Source organism: Budorcas taxicolor, chromosome 1 (assembly GCF_023091745.1).
Source record: "Budorcas taxicolor isolate Tak-1 chromosome 1, Takin1.1, whole genome shotgun sequence".
NCBI lineage: Eukaryota > Metazoa > Chordata > Mammalia > Artiodactyla > Bovidae > Budorcas > Budorcas taxicolor.
Window position 1 is genome coordinate 206693573 of NC_068910.1, and position 14498 is coordinate 206708070.

General features: G+C 48.1%; 1 protein-coding gene across 1 annotated transcript in view; it reads left to right on the forward strand.

Moving 5' to 3' along the window:
• UBASH3A (ubiquitin associated and SH3 domain containing A) overlaps nt 1-14498 on the forward strand; it is a 39750-nt gene that overhangs the window by 8756 nt on the left and 16496 nt on the right. Inside the window, exons 4-6 of the mRNA XM_052647097.1 lie at nt 574-772; nt 5196-5365; nt 6726-6934. Coding sequence (XP_052503057.1) covers nt 574-772; nt 5196-5365; nt 6726-6934 — 578 coding nt within the window. The remainder of the gene's footprint in view (nt 1-573; nt 773-5195; nt 5366-6725; nt 6935-14498) is intronic.

Sequence of the window (14498 nt, forward strand, 5' to 3'; positions counted from 1 at the left end):
CCAGAGAGTGGGTGTGTGGGTGACAGTGGGGATTGATGGGGAGCTTATAAGCCAAGACCACATCAGAGGAGACCCTTGTAGACAAGGACGGTTCGATCACTGGCCAAGTGCGAGGCCTGCTGCCCAGTCTGAAGGCCAGCAGCCAAGGAATAGGCTACAACCCTCCTCAGTAGGTTACGTTCTGAGCAGCGCACCCCAGGGCTGCCTCAGTGGAGCCTACAGGAACCCCCAGAAGCCAACAATGCAGTGCTGAGCATAGCTGTGCTCCATGGGAGTGGGACAGGGGCTCAGGATGCAGTATGGGGGGTGCTGGGTCAACTCGAGAAGGAGTGAAGGACAAAGTTCAAGGGACCCGGGGTTTCCTGCCTGGGCACTTAGAGGCTATTCCATTCCAATAAGAGCTTGACCTGAATTGCCTAAGGAACTGGGGACCAGACCCATCATCCCAAACACCGGGACCAGGCAAATTGTGTTACAGTGTCGTGAGCAGAAAGGAGGATCCCACGGTTCTCAGGCTCTACCTGGTTCTCATCAGTTAAGGTAACAGGTGACTGTCCTGTCTCTGTCCCTCAGTGCGAGGACCAGAAGGTGGAGTATCTATACGAGGCACTGAAAAGAGCCGGGGACAGGACCTTGCACGCATTCCCCTCGGCCGTGCCTCTGGTTCTCCATTCTTCCATCAGCTACCTGGGCTTCTTTGTGAACGACAGCCCCGCAGACATCATCCGGGAATTTGCTGTGATGTTCGCCACAGAAGCCTCCATCTTGGCAGGTAGGCAGCCCTGGGCTGTGGTGCACGCAGAGCCCTGGTTTACAGAAGGGAGTCCCTTTGCGCCTGGGGCTGGGCTCACCACACTCGGATGCTGGGTGGAGCCCAGGGCAGCAGGAGTGAGGCTGTTCCCCAGTGCAGTGATGGTCAGGCTAGTCTGATGGCGGGACACAGGGGTGCCTGCACCATCACCAGGCCACTTCCCCCCCACCTGGCCCTTTACGGCCAACAACTATGACTTAGCCTTAGCCTGAGGCTTAACAATTACCTAGAACCTCCATGAAATCCCAGAATGTCCTTCAGAAACCTGAGTAAAGTAAGTTAGACAGAGAAAGACAAACACCATATGATATTGCTGATCTGTGGAATCTAAAAAAAAAAAAAGGCACAAATGACCATATTTACAAAGCAGAAATAGAGTCACAGATGTAGAAAACAAACTTATGGTCACCAAGAAGGGGGAAGGGATGAAATGGGTAATGGGAATTGACATATACACACTGCTCCATATAAAATAGATAACTAGTAAGAACCTGCTGTATAGTATGGGACTTCCCATGTGACTCGGTGGTTAGCAGGAGATGCAGGCTCAGTCCCAAGGTTGGGGAGATTCCCTGGAGGTAGAAAAGGCAACCCACTCCAGTGTTCTTGCCTGGGAAATCCCATGGGCGGAGGAGCCTGATGTGCTAAAGTCCATGGAGTTACTATAAGAGTTGGCCACGACTCAGCGACTAAACAAGTGTAGTACCGGGAACCCTACTCAATACTCGTAATGACCTATATGGGAAAAGAATCTGAAAAGAATGGATACATGTATATGCATAACTGACTGACTTTGGACTTTCCAACCAGTCCATCCTAAAGGAAATCAGTCCTGAGTAATTGGAAGGACTGATGCTGAAGCTGAAACTCCAATAACTTTGGCCACCTGATGTGAAGAACTGACTCATTGGAAAAGACCCTGATGCTGGGGAAGCTTGAAGGCAGGAGGATAAGGGGACGACAGAGGGTGAGACGGTTGGATGGCATCACCGACTCAACAGACATGAGTTTGAGCAAACTTCGGGAGATGGTGAAAGACAGGGAAAGCCTGGCGTGCTGCACGCCTTGGAATCGCAGAGAGTTGGACACGATGGAGCAACTGAACTGAACTGAACTGAACTGATATGCCAAAAAAATTTAATTTTTAAGAAAAGTGAGCAAATAGAAAGACTCCGAGCAAGCAGAGGGCTCTTCTCTAAGTGAGAATAGCCTTGTTGCATTGATGACGGTTTTCAAAACACTCAGCTGCTGGGAAACGGCCCCGGGGGGTCATTGTGCAGCGTCGTGATGATGGGGATTGTAGGCTGGCGTGCCTCCCCCAGCCCCACATCCCACCTGGGACACCTGTCCTCAAGGGGCCAGCGCTGTGTGTAAAACACAAGTCCTAGTTGATTTCTTGAAATTTTTTAGGTATGAGCATAGTCTAGTTTCCTTGGCCTCTTGGTAGGGGGATGGAGTCTAGGTGCATTACCTAGACTAACTTTGAGAATCAGCCAAATTCCCTTTTCTCAACCAGCAGCCCTGGTCTGGGGACTGGGGCTCCAGCTGGGGTTTAGTGGGAAGCATTCTGGACTTGAGTTCAGGTGTGAATTTTCCCTCATTCTTGGTTGGTGATGTGACCCTGAATCATGTCTTCTGACCCTGGAGTCAACTTTCTTTTCGAATGACTGGGCCCACCCTTCAAAGAGTACAACCTGTCTGGGAACGTCCTCGTGGTCCTGGAACACAGAGGTGCTCAGCACTGCTGTGTTTGCTGTGTCTGAGACTCAGAGAGACCATGGCGCCCTGATGGGAGGACGCCCCTCTGCCCCCAAGAAGGGTATGAACTTCGATCCTGGCCACATGAATGGTTTCATCAATCCCAGATTTCCACCCGGAGACTGGCTTGGCAAGTCTGAGATCACGTGTTCTAGATAGATATAAACTTAGCCATGCCTTGAGGAGCACGCAGTTGCTCAGTGATGTCTGACCCTTTGCAACCCCATGGACTGTAGTCCACCCGGCTTTGGCGTCCATGGGATTTTCTAGACAAGAATACTGGAGAGAGTTGCCATTCGTGAGGAGCGGTCTCCTTTATGTAAACCTGAGTTCAGATGACGACTCTGGCATCCCCTTGTCTCTAAAAGGATGACGTGGCTCTTACCAGGCTGCAATGTGTCAGCTGCCAGCCTTCACACAGAACCAGTGCCTCACTTACTTCCACAACCCCCTGCTCCCAACCAGAAGTGACTCCCAACGCCCACTCATTTTAACAGTGGAGTGACCAAGGGCCGTGAAGGGCTGTGACCCGCCCGAGGTCACTATCTTGAGTTGAAAAGTGTCCCCTAGAATTCACATCTCCCAAAACCTCCGAAAAGGACTTTCTTTGGAAATAGGGTCTTTGTAGATGTAAGTAGTTGAGGTCACACTAGTGTAGGACAGGCCTTAAGTCCAGTGACCAGTGTCCTTGTGAGACGAGAAAACACAGGGACACAGAAGAGAGGCCAGGCATTGAAGTGAGGCGGCAACGAACCAAGGAGCTGGAGGAAACAAGGAGACACCCTCCCCGAGAGCCTTCAGAGGGGGTGGCCCTCGACACCTTGGTTTTGGATTTCCAGCTCCAGAACCATGAGAACAAATCTCCATTGTTTTAAGCCACCCAGTGTGTGGTCATTTGTGACATCAGCCCAGGAAACCGACAAAGTCCTCAAGCACTCAGTGAGTGTTAAAGCTGGCCCTAGAGTCCAGCCCTCTCCTGCTCCACCTGGGTCTCCTGCTGACTGGCCCCACATCCTGCGAGAGCTGGTTTTGACCCCCTGTCCATCACCCAACCCTGAGCTGGTTCTACTCTGCTCTCCATGGCCGCTGCCCCGGGCCTGACCCTGTTGAGTCGGGAGGGGTCAGTCACAGCTCCCGGAGGCCTCGCTGGCATGTGTATCCCTGCCCAGGGCACAGTCCTTAGGGGCATGGGCCATGGAGAGAAGATACACAAGTGCCCATTCAGAAGGCCAGTGACTCAGTGATCTCTCGGATGACTACCATGCCTGGCCCTTCCCAGGCCGTGCTGACTCACCTGTGGCAAGACAGCCCTCCCCGCCACAGCTGGAACACCTGAGAAAAGGAATTTCCCTGCCGCCCACACACTCTCTTATTTCAGGCGCCTCAACCCCCGCAACTTGCGGCATGGAGACCTCAGCGGTTTCTCTTTTGCTACCAAAGGCTCAGACAGAGGATAAAGACGTTGGTGGGGCCGCCAAGTCTGGGCTCCAGGAAGTGCGTCATTGACGTTGCTAGGTTGAGGACAGGTCCTTGTGTGCCGCTCAGTGTGGCCCGTGGGTAACTAATATCTGGGCTTCCCAGGAGGCACTAGTGGTTAGGAACCCGCCTGCCAATGCAGGAGTCGTAAGAGACACAGGTTCGATCCCTGGGTTGGGAAGATCCCCTGGAGGAGGGCATGGCAACCCACTCCAGTATTCTTGCCTGAAGAATCCCATGGACAGAGGAGCTACAGTCCACAGGGTCACCCACAGTCGACAAGACTGAAGCAGCTGCATGCAACTCATATTTACTGCAAGTCTCTGGGGGACCTTACAGTTAAGAGGCTGGTTTCCCAGGCCAGCCCAGCAATCCTCACCCTCAGGTTGTCACTGTTGAAACTGAAGCTGAGTCAGACCAAGACGCTCCCCAAGGTCACCTGCCAAATGGGGCAGGTGGGTCTAAAGTCAGGTCTATCTGCTTCCCGAGTCTGTGCCGTTCCACTGATCACCGCCTCCCCAGAACAGAGCCGCTTTGTGGCCTGGCTGAAATCAGATCCTGGCTGCTTCGGGGACACCACCGCCCACTGACCTGAGGGCCTTGGAATGAGGACCAGGAGAGCTGGGGCCCAGGGTACAGAGGTCACTCAAAAAGGCCAGGGCCTGGCCACTCCAAAGTCTTCCTGCTTCACAAAGCCAGCCGGATATTAGAGGTGCTGGGGTGTTTTCTTCCAGAGACTCGGCAACTGAACAAACGGCCACCAAGTAACATGTGCATCCCAGGGGACGAGGGAGATTTGAATCAATTGTTGGAGCAACTAGCTTGCAAATTGATAGACACCCCCCCCCAGGCATGTCCCCCTAAACCTGTATCTCTACTCTCTCTGCTCACCTGCTTCCTGGTCAGATGTGCACGCTCCCAGCCATCTCCGTCACAAACTGACCTGCATGCAGTGGCCCATCTGGGCCGAGTCCTCACCTCGGCGGGAAAGCGCTGGTGCAGGGGCAGGAGTGGGGATGGGCAGAGATAGGGAGACCCTGTGTAAAGGCATTTGCACCGCCAACCTGGTCGCGTAACCGCCCTGGATGGGGAGCCCTGGGCGTGCGGTGTGGCCGTCTGGGTCAAAGTGCCCGTGTGCCTCCTTTCGCAGACTGCACGGTGAAGCCTTGCACCAAGCAGCTGCATCTCACCCTGGCCCACAAGTTCTACCCTCACCACCAGAGGACGCTGGAGCAGCTGGCCAGAGCCATCAACCCCGGCCACAGCTGCCAGTGGACAGCCGCGCTCTACTCCCGGGACATGCGCTTCGTACACTACCAGGTGGGTAAGCCCAGGCAGGTGGCTGGACTGGGCCCCCCAGCCTGGGATCCGGTGAGCTGCTGCCTGCCTGACACAGCCCTGACCCCAAGAGCCCTTGGCTGGAGGTATCTCAGTAGAAGGAAGAATTTGAATCCCTTCTTGAAAATCATTTTGTTGCCTGCGTTTTGGAATTAACATTCTTTTGTTTATGAGTTACAGACATCCAGAAATTTGGAAGGGAAAGAAGGAACATTTCTGGTATTAAAAGTGGACTGTTGCAAAGATTTATGGATACATTATGTTGGCTATTAATTTGTTTAAATGATGCCTCGGTGATTTAGTGATGCCTCAGTCCAGGACTTCCTCCCTGTGGAATTGATTGGTTTAGAAGGTTTTGTTATACTCCTTTTCAGACCCATGGAACAAGTATGAATCCACTGTGTTCCTTCACGTGGGAGAAGCCGTAAATAACCTCACTCCAATGGGGGCGAATGTGACATCTGGTTATGCTTTGAGATTTTTCATATAAGAAATAAGTAAACAGAGATAGATAGGTAAGTAGGTAGACAGATAAATAGCTAGGTATAGATAGATAATTGATAGAGGGTAGACAGGTAGGCAGTGGCACCCCACTCCAGTGCTCTTGCCTGGCAAATCTCGTGGATGGAGGAGCCTGGTAGGCTGCAGTCCATGGCGTCACGAGGAGTCGGACACGACTGAGTGACTTCACTTTCACTGTTCACTTTCATGCATTGGAGAAGGAAATGGCAACCCACTCCAGTGTTCTTGCCTGGAGAATCCCAGGGACAGGGGAGCCTGGTAGGCTGCTGTCTGTGGGGGCGCACAGAGTTGGACACGACTGAAGTGACTTAGCAGTAGCATCAGACAGGTAGGTAGATGTTTAGTAGATGGTGGATAGATAGATAATAGATACAGAAATATAGATGATAGATAGATGATTGGTAGATGTTAGATAGATGATAGATGGGTGGCACTAATGGTAAAGAATTGCCTGCCAATGCAGGAGATTCAGGTTTGATCCCTGGGTCAGGAAGATTCCCCCGGAGAAGGAAATGGCTACCCACTTTTGTATTCTTGCCTGGAGAATCCCATGAAAAGAGGAGCCTGGCAAGCTACCGCCCACAGGGTCACAGAGAGTGGGACATGACTGAGTGAGCACAAATACAGATACCTTGGTAGATAGATGAGAGAGAGAGAGAGACATGACAGGTGGATACCAATACCCATTTCTAAGTCTCTCCAAAGAAGTCTGTGCATCCTTTGGTCGCATTCCACTGTCATCAGCCAAAGGCTTGGGTGTGTCCTGGAGACAAAGAACCCTCCCTTCCTCGAGACCTGAAGACTCCCGCCTCCTTTCCAGACCCTGCGGGTCCTGTTCCAGTACAAACCCCAGAATGTGGATGAGCTGACACTCAGCCCCGGGGACTACATCTTTGTGGACCCCACGCAGCAGGAGGAAGCCAGCGAGGGCTGGGTGATCGGGATCTCGCAGCGGACAGGCTGCCGGGGCTTCCTGCCGGAGAACTACACAGATCGAGCCAGCGAGTGTGACACCTGGGTGAGACACAGGTGAGTGCCGCCCCCGCCCCGCAGCCCACACATCTCTCCTGGAGTCAGAGAGTGTCTGTCTGGAAAGAGTGTTCACAGCGCTTGTATGCTTCTAGATCATTCCACCATCGGTGAAATGGCCTGCTCTGGGCTGGCAGCATTATCCCTGTAGGTATCTGGTAAATGTCTTGACCGATTCATGGCTTTTCACTGCAAACATTCAGAAGACATCAGTTACTCTATAAAACTTTTCTGAGACCATAATCCCCAAAGGACTACAAAATACACTTCCTTATTCTGAGCCTGAAAAATTATGGAAGCATGCAAGTACTGTGGAAGAGATAATTAAATTGAAAATAAGCACCTGAACTCAACTATGATACACCCATACAATAGAATACTTGAGGTTTTTAAAAATGATCACAAAGAGGTATTTATGCACTGATATAAAAAAATACAAGGTAAATTGCAGAAGAATGTGTATAGGATAGTACTAACTGTGGGGAACAGATGAATTAAAACATGATCATCTATACTCACATATGTTTATGCAAAGGCAAAATGATAGGATACTGAAAGAGGAACTCCCCAGGTGAGTAGGTACCCAATATGCTACTGGAGATCAGTGGAGAAATAACTCCAGAAAGAATGAAGGGATGGAGCCAAAGCAATACCCAGTTGTGGATGTGACTGGTGATAGAAGCAAGATCCGATGCTGTAAAGAGAAATATTGCATAGGAACCTGGAATGTCAGGTCCATAAATCAAGGCAAATTGGAAGTGGTCAAATAAGAGATGACAAGAGTGAACTTCGACATTCTAGGAATCAGCAAACTAAAATGGACTGGAATGAGTGAATTTAACTCAGATGACCATTATATCTACTACTGTGGGCAGGAATCCCTTAGAAAAAATGGAGTAGTCATCATGGTCAACAAAAGAGTCCAAAATGCAGTACTTGGATGCAATCTCAAAAATGACAGAATGATCTCTGTTCATCTCCAAAGCAAACCATTCAATATCACAGTAATCCAAGTCTATGCCCCAACCAGTAACGCTGAAGAAGCTGAAGTTGAACAGTTCTATGAAGACCTACAAGACCGTTTATAACTAACACCCCAAAAAAGATGTCCTTTTCATTATAGGGGACAGGAATGCAAAAGTAGGAAGTCAAGAAACACCTGGGGTAACAGGCAAATTTGGCCTTGGAATACGGAATGAAGCAGGGCAAAGGCTAATAGAGTTTTGCCAAGAGAACACACTGGTCATAGCAAACACCCTCCTCCAACAACACAGGAGAAGACTCTACACATGGACATCATCAGATGGTCAACACCGAAATCAGATTGATAATATTCTTTGCAGCCAAAGATGGAGAAGCCTATACAGTCAACAAAAACAAGACCAGGAGCTGACTGTGGCTTAGATCATGAACTTCTTATTGCCAAATTCAGGCTTAAACCGAAGAAAGTAGGGAAAATCACTAGACCATTCAGGTATGACCTAAATCAAATCCCTTATGATTATACAGTGGAAGTGAGAAATAGATTTAAGGGCCTAGATCTGATAGATAGAGTGCCTGATGAACTATGGAATGAGGTTCGTGACATTGTACAGGAGGCAGGGATCAAGACCATCCCCGTGGAAAAGAAATGCAAAAAAGCAAAATGGCTGTCTGGGGAGGCCTTACAAATAGCTGTGAAAAGAAGAGAAGTGAAAAATTGCAAAGGAGAAAAGAAAAGATATAAGCATCTGAATGCAGAGTTCCAAAGAATAGCAAGGAGAATTAAGAAAGCCTTCCTCAGTGATCAATGCAAAGAAATAGAGGAAAACAACAGAATGGGAAAGACTAGAGATCTCTTCAAGAAAATTAGAGATACCAAGGGAACATTTCATGCAAAGATGGGCTCGATAAAGGACAGAAATAGACCTAATAGAAGCAGAAGATATTAAGAAGAGGTGGCAAGAATACACAGAAGAACTGTACAAAAAAGATCTTCATGACCAAGATAATCACGATGGTGTGTTCACTCACCTAGAGCCCAGACATCCTGGAATGTGAAGTCAAGTGGGCCTTAGAAAGCATCACTACGAACAAAGCTAGTGGAGGTGATGGAATTCCAGTTGAGCTCTTTCAAATCCTGAAAGATGATGCTGTGAAAGTGCTGCACTCAATATGCCAGCAAATTTGGAAAACTCAGCAGTGGCCACAGGACTGGAAAAGGTCAGTTTTCATTCCAATCCCAAAGAATTGAGCAATGCCAAAGAATGCTCAAACTACCACACAATTGCACTCATCTCACATGCTAGTAAAGTAATGCTCAAAATTCTCCAAGCCAGGCTTCAGCAATATGTGAACCGTGAACTTCCAGATGTTCAAGCTGGTTTTAGAAAAGGCAGAGGAACCAGAGATCAAATTGCCAACATCTGCTGGATCATGGAAAAAGCAAGAGAGTTCCAGAAGAACATCTATTTCTGCTTTATTGACTATGCCAAAGCCTTTGACTGTGTGGATCACAATAAACTGTGGAAAATTCTGAAAGAGATGGGAATACCGGACCACCTGACCTGCCTCTTGAGAAACCTATATGCAGGTCAGGAAGCAACAGTTAGAACTGGACATGGAACAACAGACTGGTTCCAAATAGGAAAAGGAATATGTCAAGGCTGTATATTGTCACCCTGCTTATTTAACTTATATGCAGAGTACATCATGAGAAACGCTGGACTGGATGAAACACAAGCTGGAATCAAGATTGCCAGGAGAAATATCAATAACCTCAAAAAAAAATATCAATAACCTCAGATATACAGATGACACCATCCTTATGGCAGAAAGTGAAGAGGAACTAAAAAGCCTCTTGATGAAAGAGGAGAGTGAAAAAGTTGGCTTAAAGCTCAACATTCAGAAAACGAATATCATGGCATCTGGTCCCATCACTTCATGGGAAATAGATGGGGAAACAGTGGAAACAGTGTCAGACTTTATTTTGGGGGGCTCCAAAATCACTGCAGATGGTGATTGCAGCCATGAAATTAAAAGACGCTTACTCCTTGGAAGGAAAGTTATAACCAATCTAGATAGCATATTGAAAAGCAGAGACATTACTTTGCCAACAAATGTCCATCTAGTCAAGGCTATGGTTTTTCCAGTAGTCATGTATGAATGTGAGAACTGGACTATGAAGAAAGCTGAACGCCAAAGAATTGATGCTTTTGAACTGTGGTGTTGGAGAAGACTCTTGTGAGTCCCTTGGACTGCAAGGAGATCCAACCAGTCCATCCTAAAGGAGATCAGTCCTGGGTGTTCATTGGAAGGAATGATGCTAAAGCTGAAACTCCAATACTTTGGCCACCTCATGCAAAGAGTTGACTCATTGGAAAAGACTCTGATGCTGGGAGGGATTGGGGGCAGGAGGAGAAGGGGACGACCAAGGATGAGATGGCTGGATGGCATCACCGACTCGATGGACATGAGTTTGAGTGAACTCCGGGAGTGGATGATGGACAGGGAGGCCTGGCGTGCTGCTATTCAAGGGGTTGCAAAGAGTCGGACATGACTAAGTGACTGAACTGAACTGACCTCAACTGATGCCTAAAAGATCCCTGGAAGGGAAAAACCTCTAGAAACTTCCAACAGAGCTACCCTGCAGGGTTGAAGGTGGGGTTGGGAGAATGGTCTTTTATGTCTCTACAACTGCATAATTTTTAAAATTTTTGAAACTTAGAAATGCATTGCTTCTTCAAAATGTAAGTAATGAATTTTAAGTTTAAAGAAAAAAATGTAAGGAAGTTGGGTCAAAGGGAGAGAAGTCAGACAAGCCTGGGGCCAACTTTGTACCCACCATGCAAGCTGTGGGACTCAGGCTCCAAGCCCTCCCACACCCAACGCGACACAACTTCCACAAAACCATCACCGTCATCCGGGGCACAAGGACACCAGTCATTCCAGAGAAGCACAATTTTTTGGATGTGGCTATGGCCATGGGTCCAGTAGCCAGAACAAAATCACAGCACGTTGGTACCATGAGGGACTGCAGAGATAACTGGCTACATCATCCTCTCTGAGAGGTGAGAATACGTGGGTCCAGGGAGCTGGAGGGGCCAATTCATCATGCAACTAAGGAACCACTTGGTTCCTTGTAGAACCAGTTCAGTCAGTCCATTTAAGGAGTAACAGGCAGAAGATGCTGCTTCCACCCTAACTGACCATCTGAGGTCCAGGAGGCATGGGCTTCCGTCTGGCTCCTGTCTTTAGCAAGTCTTCCAGTCGTTGCTCAGGACAAAAGAGCTTCACTGGCACCAGGCAACTGGCAAGCTGGATGTTGCTAGAACTCTGCTGCAAAGACTCTATTGAAAATGAGTTTATGGTTGTTACATTTTTCATCTTACAGTTAATCTGTCAGTCACCTGCCACGAAAACAACCATTCCAGCTTTTAGACTGGACATTTCTGGGACTACTCCTTCTAGAAGCAAGTTTCCTTTAGAAGTGAATAAGTATTAATAAGAATCACAGCAAAAGAAGAGAAAACTGAGTGTTGAGCTGGGCTGAGGGTATCTGATGACCGTGTTTTGGAAGCTCCCCATTCATGCTGGGGAAGACACATGGCAAACAGTGGCCTGTGATCATGGCTCAGAAAGGCAGAGACCCAGCTCTGCTGTCAGACTCAGCTGTCCTGGCTATGTATTTTAAAACGGCCAAAAGTGTACTTTATTAAACATTCAGAGCTTTTTAATCAGAAACCGGCCCCAGAATGTCAGGACACATCATTAATTGCTTAAGCAGAAATTAAGAAATCGCAGTTCAGTGACACTGTCCCAAGGCTACCTTGGCCACGGGCAGACATGTTGTTGTTCAGACAGTGGATAAATATCTTGGAAAGTGTCAGTGCAGAATTCATACTTGGCACATGCAACCCAAGCGGGAGAAGTTTTCCTGCACCAGTGGCCCATCTCCAATACGACAATTCAGTCTTTGTGCCAACAGTTCAGTGTCTCTGGATTCACTTGGCCACAAAATGACCATTACTTTGTCCATTACTTTGAAGAAAAAGATCAGATGGAGTTCATACGTGAATCACAGCAGTTTTCAACCCTCTGTGGAGAAGGAGGATGTAGTGTAACTGTCAAACAAGGAGCTGGGAAAATTAGAGCTCAGAGAACACATCCTCTCTGAGCCAGGATGAGAGTCCTAACCTGGAAGAAATACACGCCCGTAAGTTTCCAAAACCACAGAGCAGGTTGGTGGCAAGTAGCTCAGAAGTTATAAAGGTGTTGTCATGAGCTGCACTGGGTCCCCAAAATTCATATGTTGACCTCCTAATCCCCAGCACCTCACAATGTGACTATATTTGGAGATGAGTCTTTAAAGTGGTGAAAAAGTGAAGTTGCTCAGTTGTATCCGACTCTCTGTGGCCCCATGGACTGTAGCCTACCAAGCTCCTCCGTCCATGGGATTTACCAGGCAAGACTACTGGGATGGGTTGCCATTTCCTTCTCCAGGGGATCTTCCCGACCCAGAGATCGAATCTGGGTCTCCTACATTGTAGGCAGACACTTTACCGTCTGAGTCACCAGGGAAATTCTTTAAAGAGGTGATTGAGGTAAAAGGTGATCTCAAGGATGAGCCCTGATCCGTCTTACTGGTGTCCTTATATGAAGAGTAAGAGATAAGGACACAAACAGACACAGAGAAGGATGAGCACACCTGGACACAGGGAGATGGCCATCCACACGCCCAGGAGGCAGGCCTCGAGGGGCCAGCCTTGACCACACCTCAGCCTTGGGCTCTCAACCTCCAGACTGTGGTTCCTCACTCTGGCATCTCTGGAAGACACGCTGGGACACAGTCCACACAACCCACAAATGGCAGCTTTGCCCCTGGTAAAAGTCAGGGAGAATTTAAACGCATCTATCTCTATGGTGTAAGTTAAGCATTAAGTAGGTTTCTGAGGTTTAAGAGAAAAACAGAAATATCTAAATGCTACGTTCTTTCCTTTTTCCTCTCATTGCCAACATCCCCGTCATAATCTAGGTTGTATTTCATTTGACAGACTAGCAAAAAAAATTCAATTTTTCTCTCTGACTATAAACTTCACAGATGTTATTTATAGATAATGCCGCTTCACTACCTGCCCTGTGGGCCACAAGCAGGGTGTGTAGCGGTCGGCGGGGGGGCCCACCTCACCCTCAGGAAGGGGAAATCAATCAGCGTTTCCTGTATCAATGTGAGGCTCTACAAATACTGAGAGCGTGTTCGCTTGAAGGGGGAAGCGTCAATGGTCTCAGTACGGGGATCGTGTTCTCATCTGCTTACCACCAGCTAAAGCCCTAAATGCTGTAAGAATATGAGCCAAGTAAATCTATTTAACCTGAACCCCTCCAGTAGGATTTACCACTCGAGACAGGAGAGATAACACGGAAAGAGAAGGTACAACTCACAGACGACTTCAGAAATGCTTTCACTACACTGAAACCCCACGTGGGCACTGAGTGTATGGCGGTGAGGATGAAAGGAGGGTGACCAAGCCCATGGGACCCTGAGATGCAGAAGAAATGGCTCCACTCCCAGCTCAGGACCCGGTGCGGGTCTCGGGATGCAGGCCTGGGAGCCATCAGCCTCACAAGAACTAGAGGGCTTGGGGCCTCTCTGAGAGAGAAAGGAAACCATTTACCAATAGGCTGAATAAGTAGAAACACACCAGGTTCACGATGGAGCAAGATGAATCCTGTCAGAGTCATTTCCAAGTTTAGTGAAGTACCTTCTAGGGCAATCCCAACGGGGTCATTTGTTGGAACTTCACTGAATGTGTGAAAAATTTATCTGGGAGAATAAACAGGAGAGAAGAGCTGAGAACACTTTGGGAAACAAAAGTGATGGGAAGAGACATCTACCTTACCAGATATTAAAAGCATGTTATAGATCTATGATACGGCACTGATAAGGGAGAGAGAACAGATGGCAGAGCAGGAGGCCTGGTATATTAGGGGTTCCTATCTGATGGGTGCATCAGAAACAGGAGAATAAATGGGTATAAAATAGGCGGTATTCTGTATGATCATATAGCACACACCGAGTCGAGTTAAACAGAAAATGAAAATTATTTTTAAATAGAAGGCAAAAAAAAAAAAATAGAAGAAAGTTTAAATGACGGTATTTCTGATTTCTGGACTGGGTAGTTTGAAAACAGAGAAGCCATGGAACATGTCTTAAGTGAGATGTAACAGAGCCATCTTTGGGGCCTCTCTGGTGGCTCAGACGGTGAAGAAGCGACCTGTGATGCAAAAGTTCGACCCCTGAGTCAGTAAGATTCCCTGGAGGAGGAAATGGCACCCCACTCCAGTACTCCTGCCTGAAGAATCCCAGGGACAGAGGAGCCTGGCGTGCTGCAGTTCATGGGGTCGCTAAGAGTCGGCACCACTGAATGACCAAGCACAGCACTGCCTCTTTGGAGCAGTCTCCCAGAGCTATCTAAGGTGCTGTCTCCTGGGCTGCAGACTCCATCTTTAATAATGATTATTAAATGCTTACATTGTAAGCCTTCTCTATGTTAAAACCATAAACAAAACTACAATTTAAAAAGCA